At 43.3% G+C, this 25,188-nt stretch overlaps 1 protein-coding gene across 1 annotated transcript in view; it reads left to right on the forward strand.

Moving 5' to 3' along the window:
- HCN1 (hyperpolarization activated cyclic nucleotide gated potassium channel 1) overlaps nucleotides 1-11,517 on the forward strand; it is a 122,874-nt gene extending 111,357 nt beyond the window's left edge. The window contains exons 5-6 of the mRNA XM_015424461.1: nucleotides 5,381-5,545; nucleotides 10,655-11,517. Of these exons, the coding sequence (XP_015279947.1) occupies nucleotides 5,381-5,545; nucleotides 10,655-11,517 (1,028 nt within the window). The remainder of the gene's footprint in view (nucleotides 1-5,380; nucleotides 5,546-10,654) is intronic.
- Nucleotides 11,518-25,188: the final 13,671 nt, after the last annotated feature.

Raw genomic sequence — 25,188 nt, forward strand, 5'->3', positions numbered from 1 at the left:
TCCCTGGCCTGGCGCAGCATGAAAATATATATGTTAAAGTGACTGGGTGGGACAGCCATAGACAAACAAATAGGAAGAAAATAGATATAGAGGCTGCTCAGCAAGAAAAAAGGAAGAAAGAAGGGTGCTAACCATGGTGAGTTTTAGAGAGCAGCCATGTTGGTCTGCAGTAGAACAGCTAGATTTGAGTCTATAGCACCTTGACAATCAACAAGATTTTTGTGCTATAAGCTATATAAGCTATAAACTATATAAGACAACACTTCCTTTGTCAGATACTCATCATAGACAAGGTGAGTAAAGGGAGCCTCCATATTCAGAAGCAGTGAACATCTGAAACCCATTGCTAGGAGGCAACACCAGGAAAGGACCTTGGCTTCTATACCCTGTTTGTTGGCCCTCTGGGGCAACTGGTTGGCTGCTAGGGGAAACAGGATGCTGGACTAGATGCACTGCTGGTCTGATCCAGCGGGGCTCTTCTTATGTTCTTAAGATAGTATTTAAGGAAGGGTTACACAATTGGAGTTGGCCTCAGAATGCCTTAGCCTGCCCAATGTTACCATGGTACCATCGAGTTTCCAGCCCCATTGCTAGAGCGTCACCCGGCTACGTGCCTATGTCACGTCTGGGCAACGGAATAGTGCAGCGCCTGTGTTTTCCCCGCGGGAATGGTCCTGCGAAGAACTACATATCCCCCGCCGAATCAAGGTAAGTACTTGGGAGCCCTGTTTCCCTGTGATTAGCATAGTCAACTACTGGCCTTCTTTTTAAAAACATTTGTGGGGACAGTTGTTCCAAAAGGCCAAGCAATTCAAGGAAACCTGCAGAAGGGAATGCTGTGAATAGTTTAAATTAGGGTGAAGTCTAGTTTTTGTGTGTTTCAATTTTTGATGCCTGATGAGGGAGAACCTTTTGTGCAGCAAGGTAAACAAATCACACAAAACAAATCACACAAAATAAAAAATAGGGTTGCCAGGTCCCCTGGGGGGGGGATGCCCACTCAATGGGCCCCTTACCTGCCAACCTGGATCTGGCCGCCGGGGGGAACCCCACCCCCAAAGTGCCAGGATCACAGCGACGTGCCCAGCATGATGATGTCACCCAGAGGTGATGACGTCACCCGGAAGAAAATAATGGGTTGGATCCAGCCGTGTTATCACTCAGGCTCTCCTAATCCCCATCCCTCCTACAGCCTCCATCCCACATGACTCTTCTCTGTGCCTCAACTCACTTTTCCACCAGTGGAAAAGCTGGTTGGATCCAACTCAGTGCCTTTCTACCTAGCCCACATGGACTCGAGGAAGCTTCTGCTCCAACTGTGACTGAGTTAAAGGTTAGTTAGAGTATATTTTCTCAATAAGCCCTTCTTCGGGCTATATGACTAGGGATAAGAAAGCTGGGGATAAGAAAGCTTAGCTAGGGCTGTTACCAACACACGGGCTCAGAAGGGATCTACAGCATATGTGCCCAAGCTGTAGCTCAACACAATTGGAAGTTTCCCTCTGGGATTTCACCCCTGTTTGTGAGCTTCCCTAAGCTTGCCATGTGGTCTAGCTCTATAGTGTGCAGATGCCTGAAGTGGTAGGGCCAAATCACACATGAAGCTGGGCGTCCATAACTGGATCTGCAGACATGTATTTATGGAGTGGTTATGGAGGAACTGTCATGAATCATGTTGCCTGATGGTGGTAGGGGGTTAACTCTTGCTGTTTCCCCAACTGGAATCTTAGCATGGAGTGGCTTTAATAAACTAATAAACACATCAATAACAATTCCAGAAGCCTGGCATCAGGAATCATTCCCAACTGAAGAAAAAACATGAGGGGAGTTAAACTCCCCCTTCCTCAGTTCTGAGACCCTAATGTATATCATCTCTCCCACGCCCACCCCCCCACCCACCACCAGCTGCTTTTGGAAGCTAAGATATAAACCTTGGTATCCAGTCACAGTTGCCTCGCATGATGTGACCCTTAATAATCAGCCTCTGAGTGCTTTTGAAAACTACTTTCTGGTTTCTAGGAAATGAAGAACAATAGACAAAACTTCAAGGATGCAATTGAATGCACACCAGTAAAAGACGTGAATCACCTATCAGAACAATAGGAATGTAATTTATTTACAATTCTGTAAGCAGCCAGCAGCAGAGTCCTCAGTACCAAAATTGCTACAGAAACAAATGCTACCATAGTAATATCAACAGATGCTCCTACAGCATCCCTGGAAATATTGCCACAATGCTCCTGCGATAGCTGTGCACAGAAGACACTGATTAGCATGCTGCAGCAGCTAACAACCTCATGTCATCCAACTAAGTTCAAACATATCCTCCAAAAGCATCACACAGTGGATACCACAGCTGCTATCCTTGCACGTGGCTCCATCGAGCTGTAGGTAGGAGGCCTCCATAGAGAACCCAGATCCTTTGCAGGAAAAAAGGGTTTGTGTCCTACTGTTGCAACAGTGCCTCCACAACACATCACAGAATACATTGGTACTGCTGTCTCTGTGATGAGGATTGTGTCGTGCACAACTATCTTTTAGATTCATGCCCCCAGTAATAAGATTGAAAAGGAAAGAGGCAGCCAGACCAGAATCCACAGTTTTCCATTCCAAAGACCAGTAGTCTAATTGCACAGCCTTAGCACCACACAGAAGGAAGCAGTCAAGTCTAAGGAGAGAACCAGTTTGATGTAGTGGTTACGTTTGTGGACTCTAATCTGGGAGAACTGGGTTTGATTCCCCACTCCTCCACTTGCCCCAGCCATAGTTCTGGCACAGCTGTTCTTGAAAACGAACAGTTTCTGTCAGAGCTCTCTCAGCCCCACCTACCTCACAGGGTGTCTGTTGTAGGGAGGGGAAGGGAAAGGAGTTTGTAAGCCGCTCTGAGACTTGAAGTGAAGGGTGGGGTTTAAATCCAATCTCTTCTTCTTTTCTTCTTCATTCAACTCTGCTTGCTCCTAACTTGCATGGCAGCACTCAGCCCAGTCAAAAGGGATCTGTTTTTCACCTGAAGTTAAGTGGAACTGCACAGACTAGCACAAGATGTCTCGGGTTCTGTCCCTGGCTGCAGACTCCAGGGGAGAAGACCTGATCACACACCTGAGACAAAGTAATCATAAGCAGTTAGAGTAGTAGCCTATCCTCTGGGCTACTTCCTCTCTTGGTTAGCATGATTGCCACTGTCTACTGGATCAGCACATCTTGTTAATCTCACAGCCATGCATTTAGCCCATCGTGTGGCCCACTTAACATACTCTTCATCCATTCATCTGTTACAGTTTTTCCTGCCTTCTTCTCAAGTAATCCTCCCCTTAACCTTCAAGAAATACATGATGTGATGCCCCTTCTCCACTCGGAGTGCCCACCACCCTCTCAGGTTATGAGTTATATGTAAGTCAGGATGTCTTGACTCTTTTAAAATATACAGAGAGCCATGACCATTTCACACCTCAGGTTCTCTCATTCACAGGGACAGCCACAGACAGAGTAGCTCAGCCCTGTTTAACAACACACTCTCATTCATACAGAGTTATTGGGGCTGGGGGCTCAAATGCTATTCCATTTATTCATATCCGATAGATAGATAGATAGATAGATAGATAGATAGATAGATAGATAGATAGATAGATAGATAGATAGATAGATAGATAGATAGATAGATAGATAGATTCCTACTTTAACCCAGGACTTTCCCATCATGCTTTCAACTCTGCTCAGTTTCCCCTTTGCCTTGGTAGAATCCCACAAATGTTATACCAATATATTTTCCCCCTCCAGCATTGCATTGTGTTCCACCACTGTTCCAGCAAGTACAATTTGAGGAAAGTATCGTTCTCCTTCTAGCTAGTGAATTACTTCTATTACATCAGCAATAATTTGCTCCCCATTTTGCTGTCTTTTAGTGGAGCAAGCTTTTAAGAGGTTTCTTGGGAAAATGGAAGGCTTTCTGTGTGACTTGCAGTCATTTTTCCCTCCTCTCTTGCAAGATTTCTTCCCCTTTTACACAAGCGGAGGCTAGCCATAAATACAACATTGAAGAGCATTGGTCCCCAGGGAGCAGGCTGCCTGCCAGCAATGGCATAGGGCATGTAAGTCAATGGTTCCTCGTGGCGTTGTTTCAATTACAGGAGTTCCTAGTGAGACACTTGATGCTAACCCCAAGTTAATTTATTGTGATCCATGTATTAATGATTTAATCTTGGTTTTTATTGATGGGCTTCGTTCTCACTGGCATATCTATCAGAGTTTATTGCTATCGATATCAATAAATTCACACTTGTAGTGAAGCTAATTCAGAAGAGTTCTTTCTCAATGTTGATAACTGTGCTAATTTGCACATAAGGTTGTATGACAGTGTCTAGCAAATACCTTGATATATATAATGGGTAGATCTTCCTTTTTAATCTCTAGAAAATATGTTTATTTCATAAGGGCTGGTACAGATGTTGAAGCTTGGAGGAGATATTGGTATGCTTTGAAAATCTACCTTCATGTTATTTGGCTGTCCCAGGTTAGTGCACACCAATAAAACAATTCAAGCATTTGCCTCATGTGGCAGAATTCAAGAGTACTGAAGGACAATGATGGCCACTAGCATAGATAGGGGGTTAGACAAAGTCACAGAGATGAGCTCCATTAGCAGTTACTGGCCATGGTGACTAAATGGAACTTCCATATGTAAAATTCTGAAGCTCACTGCTAGGAAACAACATCAGGATAGGACCTTTGCTCTGTTCATTGGCCCTCCAGGGCAGGTGATTGGCTACTTTGAGAAATGGGGTAGTGGACTAGATGGAACATTGGTCTGATCTAGCAAGGTTCTTCTTAAGAAGAATCAAACTGAGGAGGGAACACAATTTTCCCTCTCCCAGGGATATCAGAGTCCTGGGCAAGGGACGTGTGTTTCCTTCTCTTCCCCATTACCACACACCAACTGTTTACTTGTAGGGAGCTGAGGAAGAGTTGGGGACACCATTACCCCCAGTGCTATAGGGGAGGTGAGTGAGAGAAGCAATTTTCAACTAGGGCAGCAAAATAGCTTCAGACCAGTCTTAAATGGTTCTCCTGTAGAATCCCCACTAATAGATTGAGGTTGGTAAGAATATAGCTTGAGATCATCTGGTGGTCATTGGAAGACATCATAAGTAACCTAGATACTGTGCAAGTATTTATTTTATCAGAGTTGTTTGTGCTACTATTTCTGTGTTCTGGGAAGGAGAAACCAGGAAAAGTTTGCATGTTAAAAAGATAAAGTAAACCATCCCAATGACTGAAGATATGTTTTCCTTAAACAGGTGTTTAATTGTTACTTCCTGCCCTGGCTCGTATTTCAGTATCCATATTTAACTGGTTCCTCTGTGTTCTTTCTTCTGTACTCCAGAGATCTGTCTTTTGACCAAAGGCCGCCGCACTGCCAGTGTACGAGCAGATACTTACTGTCGATTGTATTCTCTTTCTGTGGACAATTTTAATGAGGTTCTGGAAGAATACCCTATGATGAGAAGAGCATTTGAAACAGTAGCCATTGACAGACTGGACAGGATAGGTATGTTGCTTTAATCTTCTTAACTGAACACAATCCCATGTAGTGCTTTTTTTATAAAAAGAGGTTCCTGTACTGATATTTAAAAGTTGTGCTGATTTCCATCAATTCACCCCTCAGGACTTGGAAGACCCCCCCCCCAAGGTTCTGGTACTGGTGAGTACCACCACCAAAAAGGCCCTGGACTTATGCCACCTTTGGGTTATGAGACGAAACGTTTTGTACCTGACAATATAAATGAATGTACTGAATTTCTGTGGATATGGTTTAATTATGTTTTTTTTTAAAATTTATAGTCTGATTTATCTCAAAAGTTTGGGTCAGTGTTAAAAGTTACAGTAATTCTATCATTTCAACACAAATTCTAATTTCCTTCTGGTGAATGCTTGCCTTCAAAAGCCAAGCTAAGTAAGAGTTTTTTGCCCTTTCAGTCCGCTTGCTTAAGCTTCCCTGACCTCTAGGTATGTGAGATCCATATCTGGGGGAGCATCTACCAATTTCTTTTCATTTGATATTCACTTTTCTTAGACTAAGTGCATACTTTAAGAGCACCTGAAATTATATACTCTGGAAAATAATAGGAATAGAGTGTAAAATTCCGAGCACTGGTGTAATAAACACCTGGAATTCTGTCTCACCCTATCACAAAGCCAACTGGTTTTTCTGAATCATCAGGGACTGACTCATGTATGGAGCTTTGACCCTGAGATTGCTACCTGAGTCATCTGAGATTTATGCTTCTCACAAGAAGTGCCACACACTTTTCACTACTGGCCACTTCCACATTCAGGCCCAGCAATCAACCAGGGTTGTTTCCATCTATGACAAATGTTTCTATTCTTCCCACAGCAATGGGTCTTTCAACCAAGATTACATCAGTTTTAGTAATGGGCAAGCTTCTCCCATCATATATCATACCTGGGTTGCCAATGACAATCAGCCATGTCAGACACTTTCCAAAAATGCTCTCTTTTTAATCATGAGATTTATATTGGCTCACAATATAAAGTGAGCTTCTGCACAGGCTCAGATATCACTAGCATTTAAGTCTATTGTTAGTCTGAGTCTTAGACACAAGACAGTTGTAGCTGTAGACACCCTCACACACACACACAACATAATTAGGGGCATTTTAGGCTTGACAACATGGAGGGCAAATCCAGGGATGTCCCAACCCTTAGAGGAAAAAGAAGCCATGCAGTTCCTGAGACTGAATGTCCCAAACACTGGGAAGGTCAGCTTTTCACCTCCCAGATAATAACATTATGGAGGCTATTATTTTCTCCCTCTCTCTTTTTTGTATTTTTGCATTTGTGTGTGCATGTGTGCATGTGTGCATGCCTGTGCCTGGAAGTCATGGCTTGATAGCCTGTTTCTGCCTCCCAGCCCTGATATTCTTTGGAGGTCTCCCATCCAACTACCCGCCAGAGTCAGCCCTGCTTAGCTTGTAAGATCTGATGAGAATGGGCTTGCCTGGGCTATCCAGGTCAGGGCTAGAGGCGATTTTTTTCAATTTCCTTTTTGTTTGTGGACTTTTTTCCCTTAAACCTTTAAGCTCATGCTGAGCCAACAAAAAATTGCTCCACAAAGCTTCAGAAACAATATTTTGGGGTCAAAAATGCACCAGCTTGCTCACCATACAGTAGAACCTCATAAATCTTACTTGGGGGAGTGCTTGCCCATCTCTTTTGGGGCTACAACATGTGTCCGTATTTTCCAATCGAAAGCAGACTGAAAATAGATCTAAAGGCTCATTCAGGAGCATGTGCAGAAGCTCATTTTACATTGTGAACCAGCTCAGAACAACTCATTCAAATAACAATAATTATATGAGCAGTATGAGCTAGGCACATTTGCATTCCAAATCAGGAAATCACAAGTTCCGTTGACCTCACGATTTAGTGTATTTAGTTTGGGCCATCCTCCTCTAGACTCTGGCCATAGCCAGATGGTTAGTAAGCCCTAAGAAATGGAAGCAGCTGCTCTTAGCAGACGAATAATTCTCCCCCCTCCCCTTTCCCAAGAGTTCTAAACTTGTTCACAGTGATCTGGCCCCTTTGTGAGCCACCATACCATATTCTCACTGGCAACTGCTGCTCCAGTGGTAGCTGCTGCTTTTCTCGCATTGACTTAAGGAAGAGGGAGATCTGCCCTTCGTTCCCTCCCTGTATCCTCCCTGGTGGCCTGGGGGAGAAAACTACCTTTCCCAGGATCCCTTGCCACAGCTGCATTCAGAGGGGCAGGGAAAGGAAGAAGGTCAAGAGAGAAAGAGACCGAGACTTCCTTCCTTTCCATGCCACTATTATCACCGCAGCCCCAGAGAGGAGTAGGGGAAGAAAGGAGAGGTCAACTGTTGTCCCTTCACGTTGCCACTGCTGGAGCAGCAGCAGGAACCAGGTAAGTGGGTGGAAGTGGGAGGGAGAAGAATTCAGGAGGCTTAATGTTGAACTTTCCAGGGGCAGAGCCCTGGAAAATGGTGTCACCAATGTTGGGAGGCCATTTCCAGGAGAGAGAAAAAACCAGGAGTGACATTATACATAACCCACAACTCTCTAGGTAAACACTGTAGAGATCAATAGCATGCCTAGATTTGTGCACTGGCATGTGACATCACGTCTGGGATTTTGCCCAAAAATGACATCGTGGTGTCAGATACCATTCCCACCCCCCTTTTTCCTCCCACCACCACATTGACTGGTGGAGGGCAATTGGGTATGGCAGCAGGGGACTGTCCACCACCACCTAGCAGCTGGCAACCCTAAATACTGTTGAAAGCCCTCAAAACTCATACTCTAGACCAGAGAATAAGAATTGAGCATCACTGAAGTTATGACCTCTCCCCCTGTTACTTCATATGTGTCACGAGAAGCAAGAAGAAGAAACTTTTGCTTTCACTCCTTCTTTTAACATGCAAAACATTTGGGGTTTTTTTGAAGAATTTGTGAAGGTTTCTGCAAGGTGGTGAGGGGAGTGGCATTCAGATGGTGATGAAGCCATAAGGGAAGGACAAGTTAGCACATATCCTCTGGGGCCATTTTGCAATCAAGGCCAGTCCTGTTCCATCCCATGAGGACTGGAAATTTTTCAACAGAAAGGGAGCTCAGATTCTAAAGAATTCCCCAAGAAGGCAAACACTGAACAAGACTATTCCTAAATCAAATATTTAAACTATTTAAAAGCTTCTTTTAAAAAGCTCACTTTATTTCATTACATTAAATGGCCGTGTCAATTTATGAATAAGAAATGTATTACTTGCAAGAGGCAGAGAGAGCACAAGGAACTTTAACTAATCTGGAGAGCTTCAGAAAGCTCTCACATATCCCTTGAGGATCTAAGTCTGAATGTAATGATTCTGCTTGTTTATTAAAATGTGTATGGGTGCTATCAGCATTCTCAGCAATATCAGCACTACTTGGATTAGGGCCGGTGAGCCTTGAAGCTGTTTTTCTTCCCCAAATGGTGCGCGATACGACCATTGCGGTCTGTATCTTGGGTCCGGCGCACACATTATGGCAGCCGCATCTAGGCTGCATTTTTTATTTTTAAAAAAATGGTTCGTGTGGAACACGTCATTGCACAGATTGGCCAGTTTTCTTGATGTCATCACAGACCCTTCTTTGGCTGAAACCAGTGGCCTGGGGAGAATCGCTCAATCCACGTGGTGAACCAATTCAGACAGTGGGCAAGGTAATTCTCCATTTCACCAGCCCCGACTTATCCAAGTGATTGCCCAGGTTCACAGAGCATGCCTTACCCTCCCTCAGCACTGTAGCCCCTTTGGCTATGTAAGCCCCCAACTAAATGATAATAATGCTGTTTTACCCAGACTTCAGATTATTGCAAGGCTTTGAGATTGCCACAAACTCCTATGGAGATACAAACATTAGGTCTGACTGTTTTGTTAGTTTATTTTTTATTTTTTAGAATTTTAGCCACACACAAAAAATTGTTACAAGGAATGTTCAAGTTGTTGTTGAAAGCAGTAGAATTACTTTTGGCAAGTGGGTTTGTGAATTGCATCCTCTGTTCTATAAGAGATAGACAAGGTCTTCTGTTTGCTTGCAGAGACCCTTATTACACAACCAGGTTCACATGAGTTAGAAGACAGAGAGAGAGATGACCGTTCTCTGGTGGTCACTGCTTACTGAAGTTTAATCATCGGTTCTTGGAAATGTGTTAATTGGGTGTATTTTTTAAATAATTTACATAACTTGTTTAGCTTCTATGAAGCTGGGACAGCACGGCAAGGAGAAAGTCAGACTGTTTAATACTTAGGATCTCGTTGCTGCCCTTCCCTTCCCCTCCACTGTCATTAAATTGATCTTATGAGATGGTAGAGAATATTAGCTCATTAAGAGTCAGGACAGCAGTGGAAGCAAAATGTCTAGCATTTGTAGGCATTTGGTTTTTGTCATTAATAACTAGCAAAATGCCCCTGTTAGAATGGTTAGGAAGTTCGTGGGACTCAATAAGAGTCAGGACAGCAGTGGAAGCAAAATGTCTAGCATTTGTAGGCATTTGGTGTTTGTCATTAATAACTAGCAAAATGCCCCTGTTAGAATGGTTAGGATGTTCGTGGGGCTTGCTCTGATAGTCCTTGGGATGCAATGCAAGTGATGCTAAAGGGTGAAACTCATTTCTTGTGTTCTGTGTGCAAACAGATATTCCCTTGGGACCCATGGCAAGGAGGTCAGTACCACACGGTGCCAGTTTTTGTAGTCACCATAATAGGGTTATCATAAGCATAGGAGTGGACTAGAAGAAAGTGAAGGGAAGCACTTGGGGACACCATAGGGGTGTTCCGTAACCCTAGTGATCTCAGAGATTGTGGCTATTAAGAACTGAGCTTACCCCCTTTCTGCATAGCCTCGGCTTTCCATCTGCCTGGTTCCATCCTCAGTGACATTTCTTGACCATGCTCAAACATGACAGGGAGCTTGGGAATGCAGAGCGAATGCGGCTAATGGCGTTCTTATATTCTTTTCATCAAGACCTTAACTCACCTTGATGCAAAATGTTGTTTACCTGTGTCCTGCCATGTTGGGAATTTGCTAACTTTGCGTGCCGTTGTATCCATTTTACCACCCCACCCCTCACGCCCTCCCCCAAAAGGAAAGAAAAATTCGCTTCTCCTGCAGAAATTCCAAAAAGATCTCAATACCGGCGTTTTCAACAACCAAGAGAGTGAAATTTTGAAGCAGATAGTAAAACACGACCGAGAGATGGTGCAGACTGTTGTCCCGATGAACATACAGCAGATGTCAGCGCTGAATTCTAACACTCCAGGCGCAGCCCCATCAATGCAGATCAGGACGCAGTCCCCACCTGTGTATTCTGTTCCCAACCTCTCACACGGGAGCCTGAATTCTCCAACGCCAAGCACACAGACGCCCCAGCAAGCTGCCGTTTTCTCGCCCTGCTCCTACCCTTCGGCAGTCTGTAGTCCTCCAATACAAAGCCCACTGGCTGGCCGAACTTTTCAGTATGCAACACCTACAGCTTCGCAGCTGTCGCTACTGCAGCAGCAGCAGCAGCAACCGCCGCCGCCGCCACCACCACAACAGCAGTCGCAGCAGCCACAGCAAACACCTAGCACATCACAGAAGAGCGATGTCCACAAGAGCACGCAAGCTCTTCACAATGCTAGTCTGACAAGAGAGGTGAGGCCTCTCTCTGCCTCACAGCCTTCTTTGCCCCATGAGGTTTCTGCTATGGCTTCTAGACCTCATCCGACAGTGGGGGAATCTTTAGCCTCCCTTCCACAGCCAGTCTCAAGTCTCCAAAGCACAGGCATCCAGGCTGGAAGCAAAGGCACAGTGCCGCCAAGGGTCGCCCTGTTCCGCCAGATGTCTTCCGGAGCAATTCCGCCCACACGAGGGGCCACGCCATCCACAGCCACACCACCAAGGGATTCTTCCACAGTCTTAAACACTGAACTAGAGGGAGATAAACCACGATTTGCTTCAAACTTATGATCCATGCAGACTTACGAATAAAGTGGAGACATTGACATAAACTGAGATCGCTACCAGGAAGCAATGTTAACCTATTTTCTGATAAGACTCCAGCTGTCTTCTACGAAAAGGAAAACTGTAGACAAATCTAACTCTTAAATTCGAATGTACAATATAGAAAGACAGACAGACATCCAAAAGAAAAGCGAGATATCCAAATGGCCTCTCATGTCTTCCTTTCTTATAAACCGTTAAACGAGTCTGAAACCATTGGTTGTGATATGATTTGTTTTTAACCTGCTTCTCTGTTTATAAAGAGATTTCCTGTTCAGATGGAAAATGAAATTCCATGGTTAAATGACAGTATTATTAACTCCAGGAACTAAGCCACAAATTTAATTAAATTGATACAATACAAGTTAGGGTGGAATTAGGAGCTGTTAAACAATCTTTTTTTATTTGTATTAATCAAAGACAATTGAGTCACATTTCCCATTTTAGAAATGAAGTTTCCTTTTATGGTGCTTTACATTCAGGTTTAGATTGAAGGACCAATTAAATTCTGACTATCTACAGAAGAAGGTCTAGCATTACTGCTGTTCTGAATGAAATCTATCCTCAGAATCATTCTTTTTAAGAAAGCTGGGTGTACTTCTGTCTTCATATTGAAAAAAGAAATTAGGTGAGACTCATTAATCTCTCTGTAAATAACTTTTTAGACCCAAATACTCAAATGAAAAATAGCTCCTGTGTGGTGTACCATCGCAAAGTATTTGTTTAGAAATTTAGTTTCCAGCTCTTCACGCCAAAATATGACATTTTAAAATTTTACTAACTATGAAACGCAACACAGTTGTAATGCAATGGCTTGAGACCTGCAATGTTATTTTTCCATGCAGTGTTTTTATGCAAAATTGTATGCTTGATCCTGCTATGTGTATTTCACCAGGACCATCACCTTCCTCTTCTTTTCCCTGGACAGTGACTGAAAATATTCCATGCATGCTTGTTTGTTTTTTTAATTTGGGGTGCCGGGGGGGGGGGCAGAAAACAAACCAAAAGATGAACAAACAATGCATCTTGCATCCCAATATTAGATTCAGTCAGCAGTTGGGGGTGGAGAATCAAACATGTATCTTAAGTTTAGAAAACGATAAATGTGAATTGATTGTCATTTCATTTCCTATAATGCTGACTAAAGTTAAGAAGTGATTTTATTTGAATTTTTTGTCAACCACTGCTTTTGTTAAGCTTTCAAGCCTGTTTTCTGTCCTCACTGTAGTTTTGTAGTTGACTGTGGTGATATTTTTACAGACAACTGAGTATACTATAGCATCCTGTCCGTCTGGGAATGCACAACTCGCTTAGTGTGTACTATAATAATTTGGACAACATATCCTACTACGGCATGTAGTTTCAACCATAGAAATTAGAGTTTGTTTGTTTTTCTTTGTAATGTTTGCACAAAAAGGGAGGGATACCGTATCAGAAGGCAGGGTTAAAGCATACGGTTTTGTAAAACTTTTCTTTCATTTGCTCTGCTCTTCATTTTCTGACTTGGGGTGTTTTCAGATGGTTGGTTTTCCAAGTGTCAGCTGTGGACATGAACACATTACCCACCACACTATCAACTCCAGTCACATTAGTGGTTGTGTGGTACATAACCATTCATCCCTCCTAACTGTGTGAATGGATGCTGGTGACAGCCGCATGAGATAATAGTGGCTGTGCTGCTGTGGGTAATGTGTAGACCAACCTCAGTGTTTTGGTCACCTGGAAGTCATACCAGGACTGCGTGTTGATCTCCTCTAGTCAAGGTGACAGAGAGAGAACTGGATGGTTCTACATATCAAAGTCCAGACGAGCAACAGTTGCACATAAAAAATCCATGATGGTTGGTGGTTGTGGTACTCCTCCCCCTGCCTCCGGCTTAATGCTACACTACAAAACCAGATGTGGTAGAAGTTGAGCAAACCTGTGCCATCCTCCCTGCGAAGGACATCCCTTAGCAAATTATTAGTGCCTGAGGAAGGTCACAGCTGAACAAAGATCGAAACTGGCCATGTCGTAACTGAACCGCATTCCAAAACTGCTATGTAAACTACGTTATCTACCCTTTTGACCCCAAACAGTACTTGGTAAGGGAATGTGCCCATTAATGGTAAGGGAATGGAAGAACAAAGTGGCATTACAGAACTACATATTCTGGTGTTTCAGAGTTAAGCTAGTTCTAATTGTGACCAAGACCACAATTCAGCAGGTACTTCTCTGGTGCAAGCTGCATCCATTTCATGAGCCCAATGGGGTTGCCTCCAAAGTTTTTAGCCTTTGAAATGTACAGAGTCTTTAAAGGGGCCTCATTGTCCTCAATGACCACATCTGTGGAACCAGGTGGCTTGAGGAGCAATATCCAAACATCTTGTTGCCTGCTATGCCTTTTTCAAATGGTATTTCTAATACCTAAATAAATCAACAACCCTTAAGTTTTCTTAGCGAATCCTGCTTCCCAAGTGAAATCAAGTCAATGATGTCATTTATTCCGTGAATACGATGCTAGCGGTAAATGGGAGTGGTCAGGAATCGCGTACAAGGAATGTAACTTTGAAGTGTTATGGATGAACTGCAAGACCATTTATTTTTTGGTACAATAGAACCCTGACTTTATTTTAATACTGATAATAAATTATATCCAATTTATGATGAATCATATTCTGGTCCTTAAAACTGTTCAAGGTTTACATTTGATAGGCGTATAAATGGAGTTGGTAGTGAACTATTTTTATACATATGTTTATTTTATTTTAAGTATAATAAAAACATTAACATACATGGTCTTTCAGTGAAACCATAAAATGAAAAAAAAAAACTTTTCAATGACTTTGTAATAGATCGGGCAAAACCTAAGGTTTGTAAGTTACTTAAAAGTGGTACAGGGTATAAAAACTATATACATATATATATGTATGTATGTATGTATGAATGTGTATATATATATTTAGGTTATGAAACAAATGACTCATTTCTGTAATATAAAGAATATCCATTGCTATTTTGAGAACTGACCTATTTTTCTCTGTATATATATATATATACAAAAGCCCTTAAAAATGGAATCTCACATCTGTATAGGATGAAATGTATTTATTATGAGGTTGGATCGTGTCGCTGCTGAAAAGACAATACATCGAACTGATTCTTACAATGACTGTACGATCAGGGATGAGTTAGATTTTTTTCTTTTGTCTTTGCTCAAAGCCATAAATATATATATAAATATAAAGATTATTAATAAATTGAACAAAAATATAAAACAATAAAACATGAATATTTTATTTGATCTGTGATGTTTCTAACCAAAGTTGATACATTATTTCAATACGAACCTGAGTTTTTCTTGTTTGCAAGTGGTTAAATAAATGACTAGCAATAAATACTACAGTTAAAATAGATCAGAAGGCAAAGAAGAGACCTTTAGATAGAGTCCTCCTTACCCAAAATAATTTCACAGAGATGAGCTCTGTCAGAATGTGCCACCTGATGTTCTCAAACAGAGACATGTCGTTGGTTCAACTCTTGAGGTCAACACAGTAGAAATACAGCGATGGTTGAAGAGTCTCGTATAATTTGCATATTCTATTTACGTATCATTCCCTCATGAATTTTGGAGAGGCATTGCTCGTGTTCTGAAAAATACGTTTGACCAGTGGGGCCAAGGAAATGCTACTCAGCACTTGAAAACTTTTGATACAAGTATTTCTGAGAATGGAAAAGCATGGGGAGTATCTTCATGAGAGCAGTGACAAATATGCCAACTCCCTTCAGTAGTGGTGGCTGATCTATACCTGTGCAGAGATGCCTTCAGTGAAGCGAGGAGGAAATTTTATTGGTCATCACTTCCAGGTACTGGACATATAGCCATTCCCAGCTACTGAGTTACAGAATTATAGAGGTAGGTGTTAATCAGAATTGTTGATGACACCCAATTTATGGATAATGTCACTGATGAATAACATCAGTGCGAATGATAGCAATTCTGATAATAGTTTTTATGGTTCAGCTCTTAAATATATTGGAACCAATTAAAATCAGCTCCTGAGACTCTAACCCTATTTCCAAACAGAACAAGAATGGAATGATCAACTGCTGAGAGGGCAATAAAATCAGCATGTGAATAATTCCCTTGTCTATTTGCAGATGGCAAAATATCCCCCAAAGCCCCTAAATCAGTCTCTGGCCATGGGGCATAAAGTTAAATTGCAAAGTTTCAACAAAATAGGAACAAGATAGGCAAAAGCTGCCATTCTTGAAAGTTTTCAAGATACTTTATTAATTCTGTGTGATACATAGTTACCCAGTTAACTCTGTGGCAGAATTGGAACTGGGCCAGCGAATCTCTTTGTTTTAAGTCCAGTTGTTTCCCAACTGAAACACATTTTGGATTCAAGATCGGTTGTTACAGTACAGTCCCATTAACTGTGTAGAAACGTTTTGCATAGTGTGCAGAAAGCCAGGAGAGTGGGAGGAACCTAATCAGGTCTTCCTGGACTACTTTGGACTTAATGGCTTACCTAAAACCCAGGTCCCTTTTTAGTGACCTCAGATAAGCACTCTATTTATTTATTTATTATTTCTATTTATATCCCGCCTTGCCGGACACGCTGGCTCAAGGCGGCTAACAGGGTTAAAATAGCGTAAACAATACAGAGATAACACAGTTAAAAATACAAAACCAGTTAAAACAGCAATAGTTACAGATAAAAACCAACAGATGATGGCGATAATCCAAATCACACCCAATGATAGGAGTAGCATCCAGCAAGATCTCATGCCAGAAGATGTTCCAGGGCAAATTCATCAGTGGCGGCTCCTAATCGAAAGCCTGATGGAAAAGCTCTGTTTTACAGGCCCTGAGGAACTGTAAAAGGTCTTACAGGGCCCTGATGTCCTCTGGGAGCTCATTCCACCAGTATACGCTGCAGCCTTCTCCTATTCTTTCTGCTGTCTGCTTGTGGGTTACCAAAAGTACCAGAAAGTATCCTGAGCCTTGCTAAGGTGAACTTTAAATACCCAGGGCACCTTCTTTTCTCCTTCCCCCTTTCATGAGACTTCCAGATCTCATGCTGTTGCTGTGGCCATTGTCCTGAAACCTGTTATGTCACTTCCAGTACCTGCCATGTTTTCGCTTGTGCCTCCTTGGCCTAGACCAACTGCTGATGGGTTTCTTGCAGATGTTTTATCTGGCAGGGTCATATATCTGAAGTGTCTTCCAGGAATCCTGCTACTGTCTGGACCATCACCTGCTTGGGTAAGTCAAGCCCTGTGGGCTGATCTGGTGCTTGTGTTTGGACACAAATCATCCCTAAGTTCTAAAGGAAAATCCTCCTTTTCAAAAGACATAAAACCATGATACTCAGTGGCTCAGGAGCCACATGTGGCTCTTTGACATGCCACCTGAGGCTTTTCTCAGTACTGTTCCAGAATGTGGTACCTGCCCCATGTTTCAGGAAACTGGATAAGGTTTGTTGTTGTCAAGTGGCTCCCACTTTAAAACAGCCACTGTCGGAAGAATGAGTAAGCTGCAAGCCGCCCTCACGGCCCATGCCAAAGAAATGGGGGTCTTTTGGTTGATAGTAATTGGGAAAGTGGTTCTTGACAAGGTGTGTACCACTGTCATGAGATATCTTCTCCCCAAAATCCTCTATCTGTATTAAGTTTGGGAGAGCTATTCTGGAAAGCCCTAGAAGTCCAGCCTCATATATCTGACGTCTTGGGTTTTCCCCACATTTTCATTTTACTTGCTTTGATGTTCCTGTTTCTTCTAGGGGGGGGTTTCTTGTTCTACGTATGCTTTGCTCCCTCTAGTGGTTGATTCAATATCAGACAGCTGTACTTCAAGCATTTCCAGCTTGCATCTGCAGGGAGATAAACTGGAAATAAATCTGTTTGATATTGACCTGACCACTAGAGGACCAAAACGTGCAGAACAGGGGAAAAAACCTTAAAGAAACAAGGATTTAACAGTCAGCGAGTAAAATGAGAATGCAGAAAAGCTCCTAGTAGTACTACAATTTATGACCTAAAATTGAATAAGATATTATTATCCACAGCAAAAGACATGCCAGTTTAGGGGTCTCCAGATGAGTATTACACTTATGGACATTCACATCAACAGCACACATCCGTAGAGAAGGCTGTTTCCTCTCATTAATCTCTGTTACTTTGCATATGAGTAGGCAGTTTAAATATCCCTGAAATCAAGATGTAAGAGAAAGCAACAGAGAAACTTACCAGGCCAATTCTGTGACTGGAGTAGAGATTTGTCTATCTATTTTACTTTAAGCATTTGTATGCCACCTTTCAACTCAATTTAGGGTCCCCAAGGCAGAGAACAATCAAATAATTAAAACAGCATTTAAACTACAGATAAATATATATAAAATATTTAGAGCAATTAAATTAAATTAAAGAGTGCAGAGACATAGAAATGGAGGAAATCATCATTAATTAAAATCATTTTTTTAAAAAAATCACTTTTAATGCACACAGCCTGGTTTTTAAAAAAATGAATGCAAATGAAATGCAATGATAAAATCTTGGTTAGATGTTATTTTTCTTGAAATCGCTGGGTAAACAGTAATCTTTCAATATGAAGGATGTTAGGTTGAGGACCAAACCAACCCCCTACGGCACAGTGATTCATAAGATCTATTACAATAATGCATGCTGTAAATAAAAGCATCAGTCTGTCCTAATACCCATTTCCTGTAATGCTGACTTGCTGTGCTGTAATCATGCAAAGTGGCTTCTGCCTCTGAAGGTGTCATTGCATTATAGCAGCTTGATTGTCTCTGCTGGCTGGTGCAGGATGACTTTGCATCTGGGTGAGTAGCAGAGATTGGTCCCACATCCAAAGTTCCTGTGATTAGGGATGTGCACCTTCGGGGGGAAATTGGCTGTTTTGTGAGTGAAGTGTACTGAAATTGCAGTGAAGCTGATGGTGCCAGTCCTTTAAATAACTCCCAAGTTTCAAATGAATTGGACCAAGAGATTCAATTCTGTTCATCCCTGAACAATGTGCCCCCAGCTATCCTCTGTTGTTTCCTATGGGGTTGGGGGATTTCATGCTTTCTCCAGGGCAACTAATGACCAAAAGACGTAACAAAGCAACCTTTGACCAAAAGCCTCCCAAAGCAGACAGAACCATCAAGCCCAAATAACCGATGCAGAACCAGGGAATCCCAGAATAAGAAGGGACGCTGTTGCAAAACACTCAAAAATCCAAGCCAATGTCAAACGTGAGGAGCAGGGAAGAGGACCCCATTGCCAAACCATAAAACCACCTTGAAGACTTGCAAGGCAAGTGAGTTCTTACCTACCACACAGCCTGTACACCTAGTCAATTGTTGTTGTTTTGTACAGCACTTGGTGGAATTTTCCTAACTTCTTCCAAACTCTAGCAACAGTCCTATACAGACAGGGCCGGCTCACCCGCTGGGCCAACTAGGCGTTGGCCTAGAGCGCCAGGCCCTGGAAGGGGCGGCGGGCCCTGGATGGGGGCGCCAAAGTTCCCCCCCAAAGGTAAGCGCACCGTACTCCTCACCCACCTACCCAACTAGCCCGAAGTCCTGGACTTCGCACGGGCGGCGGGCGAGAGAGGCGTGGAGAGGGGGCACGCCAGGGCAGCCCCGGCCGGCCGCATGAACGCGCGCCCCGGCGAAAGCGCCGCCCACTCGCCACAGGCGCGACCAGCAGGGGGAAGGGAGGGGGGAGCTGTGCGGCCTTCCAAAGGCGGCAGCAAATGGGTCTCCAGGCCCCACCAGGAGGTTGGCCTCTGCGCCTGCCTAGGGCGCAGAAGCACCTCGAGCCGGCCCTGTATACAGAAATGAGGTTTTGCAATAGCCCTCTTACAATCAGTACCCAATATCCATGTGGATAGAAATTGGCATGCATCCTATATCCCTGACACAGAATCAGCAATATATGTGACTAGGAATAAAGTCCGTTGTGGAAATAAATACAACGAGCTCTAGAAAGAGGCTTTGGGAGAGTGCCAAGGCCTTGGCACTCAGCATCAATGTGCTGTGGCGACCTCAGCAGGGTATAGTGACACAGAGTCCACCATTTTCTCCAGAGGAACTGATCTCTGCTACCTGAAGAGCAGTTGTGATTTTCAGTGATCTCCAGCCCTCACCTGGAGATTGGCAAAAATTGTTACACAGGAAGAAATGGCTGATTTGGAGGATGGAGTCTATGACATTGTACCTGTCTGAGGTCCCACCCCTCCTCAAACCTCACCCTCTCCAGGCTCCACCCCTCAAATCTCCATTAATTTCCCAACCTGGAGTTGGCAACCCTATCTCCTTCCCAGCCAAGCATCAGCCTACCATTATCTGCTCCTTTGATTTCCTCCTGGAGATCAGTTGTAATTCTTAGTGATTTCCTCTACCTCCTGAGATTGGCAACAGTGGTTCCCGAGAAGGGAATGGCTGGTTGGGAGGGTGAAGTCTATGGCATTGTACCTGCCTGAGGTCCCACCCCTCCTCAAACCTCACCCTCTCCAGGTTCCATTCCTCAAATCTCCAGGAATTTTCCACCTGGAGCTGGCAACCTTATCTCCTTCCCAGCCAATCATCAACCTACCTTTATTTTCCCCTCTCTCTTCAGCTTTCCATTTCCCCACACACACACCTGTAGCCTCTTCCGTGCTCTGAAGCCCTGACTGCCACAGAGTCCACCATTTTCTCCAGGGGAATTGATCTCTGCCATCTGGAGAGCAGTTGTAATACTGAGTGATCTCCAGCCCTCACCTGGAGACTGGCAACAATGGTTTTCCAGGGGAAAAGTAGTCTTTCTCTGCAATGGGGACCAAAGCAGCTTGCATCATTCTCCTCTCCCCCTTTTGACTTGCACAACAACCCTGTGAGGTAGGTTAGGCTGAAAGTCTGTGACTGGTGAAAAATCACCCACTCAGCTTCTACAGCAAGAACCTGGATCTAGCAGACCCTGCTCTGAATCACTGACGGGCTCCAGTTTAAAACTCAGCTGTTTGCCTCCCAACCTCATCCCATGGGCATATCTCATTCCTTAAGTTCACTGCCACCACTCACTGAATCATCACTGCCTTTTTAGAGGGACAGTGAGACCACTCTGGCCTATTTGGAGATGGAAACCCAACAGTCTGGCCTTTCCTTGCTTCCCTGGGCTACCCCCTCCCTTTGATATTGTGCAGAGCAGGGGAGACTATGGGTCAGAGCACAACACAGATTATTAACCCAAATTAAAGAATTTATTTAACTATTTACACAGTTATGGAGGCACACACACACTGTAGGAGTAAACACAAACTATGAACCAACGGCATAAATCAACAGGGGTTAAACGCAATCCTCTTTCCCATCCCTACACACAATACTCTCTACCTGTTTTCCTGCACTTTTTGGTCTTGGGGCAGTTGGGAACTGTAGGCCAGCAGATGAAGAAGCCCCATTCAACCCAATGAGTGATACCCCTGCAGACCCCTCTCTGGAACTACAGCTCAATTAAACCTTAAGGGGGAACATTTTAAACAAAGAACCACAGCCATCTTACAAATACAGGTAACTGCCATTTTGTGACACCTACCAACAGCCACTGAGGGGACATTTAGTCCCACATTGGAGGCAAGCAGGAAAAGCATCTTCGTCAAGAGAGAAAGCCATTTGCCAGTAATTCTGACAGTGACCAGCGGTCTCTTGTGTTTTGCACTGTTTCTTGTACACTAGTTCCCCTCCCTTTTTTTTTAGTAATTCTGACAGGGCACAGTGGCTGAAGGGGGTGTGGGCAAGGAAGAGGAGCAGACCCAGCACCCAGCCAATGGCACGTGAGTACTCTTGAGTGGCAACTGATGGGCTAATGGCTGAGGGAGAGCATGGAATGTTGCCACTCGAAAACCTGATCACATCATACATGAAGATTTAATGCCCTGCCTTTTGGGAGACTGTTGGACTTGTAAAAAGGAGATTGGTTATCAGTCACTGCAAGTACAGCAGCATGAACCACAGCCTTCTTTTGCATGTCTCTGTATCAAGGTGTGCTTCAATGGAGAGGGGCACAGCCGTGTCAATACTACCCTCCATTTCCTGCCACTTGCTCTCAGACGCATATGGCTGGAATCTCAGAATTTCTACATTATACTGGCTGAAACTCTGCTATTCCCAGATTTTTGCCTAGTTCTTTTCAGTTCCATTAAAGTAGCACAAAGCTATGGTATAATAAGTGTATTCATTTTAATCTTTCTTAGACTTGGTGTCCAATTTTTGATTTGGGAGGATCTATGGCACAGTGGCAGAACACCTGCCTTACATGCATAAAGTCCCAGGTTTAATTCCTAGCATCTCTGGTTAAAAGAGTCACATAGTAAGTGATGCAGAAGACCTTGGACTGAGACAAGTGGTTTGTTAAGGTCTATGACAATTTCTGAGCGGGAAGACCCAGGCTAGCCTGATCTCATCATATCTTGGAAGCTAAGCAGGGCTGATTCTGCTTAGTACTTGGATGGGAGATCACCAAGGAAGTCCAGGATCACTACACAGAGGCAGGCAATGGCAAACCACCTCTGAACATCTCTTGCCTTGAAAACCCCACAGAGCTGCCATAAGTCAACTGTGACTTGATGGCAAAAAAAGAGAGGCAGTTTTATGTGTTGATATAATACTAATTGGAGTGTTTGTTTGTTTTTTAAAAATTATATGCTGCCTCTTCAGAAAGCTGCTCCAGGCATATCACAAGATAAAACAAGGTAAAAAAATAATAGAACATAAAATTACTAAAATTCACAGCCATTACAAATGTAGGCAATACAACCGCATAAGCATAAAAAGAGCACAAAACTCAGAAGCATAACAGCCCAGAGAATAAAACATTTAGTGAACATTTTAATATTCTCTAAAAGAATGAGCCATTATTATTTTTCATTCTGCTCATGACTTTATGTATTTCAAACATACACCATCTTTGCAGAAATTGTTTAATGGCAACTCCAGACATGAAATCTGACCATAAGAAGTGGATTAAAATGTCAAGATATTTCCTTCTGCTGATAATACCTAGGTAGAGAAAGATGTTTATATTAGCTAGGTTGAATGCAGTTTTAATGCGAAGATGCTAAGGTGTACCATTTTGTACCTAGAGTTCAGATTGAATAGATTCTATTGATCATAGAGTTTTAGATTGTCTGCATATTCAGACTTAAGATCAAAGCTAATTCTCCCTTTACCTGGAGCTGGTTCTGATTCCCCACATGAGGAAATGTTTTAAGTATTAAGAGATGTAGAAAATCAAGTTCCTGTACAAGTGGCCAAAAATTTAGTGACGGTTATAGCACAGCAGATGAAATCGAGCAAACTCTGGAGGATGGCGGAAGACAGGAGGGCCTGGCGTGATGTGGTCCATCTGCCGGCTTTGTTTTACCTGATTGTGTACTCCTTTTCATGACAATGGTGGAAGGATCAGTCATTGGACTGGATAGGATTGGATCGGATCATCAGAAGCACCCACCAGAAGGGGAGACTGAGGCACACTGCCAGGAGATGGGAGGTTAAACTCTTTCAAAAAAAAATTTCCCTGCAAGAGAAAAAATGGCAGGCACAATACAAGCACATGTCAGTTTTCCCCATAGGTGCTGAAAGCAGCCAGAGAGAGGCTATTACACTTGGGGAACTCGGTCTAAGATGGTGTTCTTTTCTTCAATTTTCTCCACTCCCTGGAAAAATTTAAGATGGTTGATAGAATATTCAATTCAGGAAAAAAAAATATTGTTCTATAATGATAGGCTAGGATTTTATAGGTATAGCTGTGAATTGAGGAACATTGAAATTTTAATACAGCTTTGGTTCTACTGCATAGTTTATGAGAGAGAGATTATTCTGATATTACATTTGTACTGGAGGAGACACCAAATAAGCCTGAAGTGCGCTCAAGGCTTTGAGCACTAATGTATATTTCCCCCCCAAAAAAGAGCTTTGATATTTAAGCTTTTGAACTGTAGCCTTTTGCTGTAGCAGTGGGAAAATTCAATCTTAGCTAGTCTGGAACCAGAACCAATGGTTTCCTTCTCCCAAGTGTGGGCAGTTCATATGAAGACCAAGAAGGGAGCGCATCCATTGGGAGTCTTTCTTTGATAGCAGGTTCCCCACTTGGAGGAAAGGAACATGACGTTTACTAAAAACAAAAACAAAAAAACACCCAGTATCTGTCAAGGAGGGGAAAGGCTGGCCAAATCGTTTAAGAATAAATCTAGACATGGAAGTAAAGGAGTAGTGACGGTAGTGACCACCTTATGTGGCTAGTGACGGATCAAAAACAATAATAATTTTAATTATGTTTTCCAAACTTTTGATAGCTCCTGCTTACACCAAAAAGGTTTTACTTTTAGGACATGTAAGATTACAAACCCACTATTCGCAGAGGAGTCTATCCCCTGTGTCTCTGACCAAGTCTCTGCTGTGTGCATGTCTTCGTGACTGGAAAGCAGCAAATCTAGAGGAATGACTCCTGCAGAGATTAACTGCATAGCCTCCTCTCTAGGAGGATGCTTTGGGTTCACTGAAGCTTTTCATTGTGTGCAGTGCAATCTTAGGCACGGTTACACCCAGGGCCGGCCCAAGGTAGTCCTGCACTCTAGGCAAGCGCAGATGCCAACCTCCCAGCGGGGCCTGGAGACCTCTCCAGGAGGGTCACCCAGCCGCCGCCACTGCTCACCTCCCCCCCCCAGCCGCGGCTGCTGCTCCCCTCCCCCCTCCCAGCCCTCCCAGCTGGCTCGCCTCCCCCACCCCACACCCCTACCTGCAGAGGAGGAGGAGGAGCGCCTTCCTGGAGCCAGGCAGGAGTGCCTCACCCGGCGGCAGCCGCCGGGGATTCCCACGTTTAACACGCGGGATTTCCCTGGGGGGCGCTGATTGGGCTGGCGGTTTGGCGCCCCTGAGGGCCGGCACGCCCTAGGCAAGCACCTAGATCACCTAGTGGGCGAGCCAGCCCTGGTTACACCCTTAGAAGTCCACTGAAGTCAATGGCCTTAGAAAGGGATGTGTGTGTTTGTGTATCTCCTCTTATTTATTTGGAATGTTTCATAAACAACCTCTCAACCAAGGTAGCTCTTAACACAAAACAATTCAGTAATAAAGGTAAAAGCAAATAAGTAGCCTTAAATAAATTGACTAAAATTTTAGGAACATTGATATTGTGATGTTCACAAATAGTCTGTTGAAAAACTGAAGTTGCCCTATTCACAGTGCCCATTTTCTCTTGAATCAGGCATCCTAGCAGTATTTTAGTGTATGAGCAGGGCTGCTGCTGCAGCTGCTGCTGCTGCTGCTTCTTCTTCTTCTTCCTCTTCTTGAAAAAGTGGTGCCGGAACTCTCAAGAGGGAAATGAAGTTTTCAATCTGTATACTGAAAATTCATGAACTTTTAAACATTTTTTAAAGAATTTTGCTGAAGAGGTTCTGGATCTCTGTACCAGCCCTGTGTATGAGTAATTGCCAGCACTCATCGTTGTATACATTACTTTCACCCAGCTCAGGTTATCACCAGTGTTCCCTCTAATCTGAGTTAGTGTGAGCTAGCTCACAGTTTTTTAGCCTCCAGCTCACACATTTTTTGTCTTAGTTCAGGAAGGATAGCTCCAGAGCAAACTAATTTATGCCGCAGCCAAATC

The sequence above is a fragment of the Gekko japonicus genome, unplaced genomic scaffold, assembly GCF_001447785.1.
Source record: "Gekko japonicus isolate JY-2015 unplaced genomic scaffold, Gekko_japonicus_V1.1 scaffold82, whole genome shotgun sequence".
Classification (NCBI taxonomy): Eukaryota; Metazoa; Chordata; class Lepidosauria; order Squamata; family Gekkonidae; genus Gekko; species Gekko japonicus.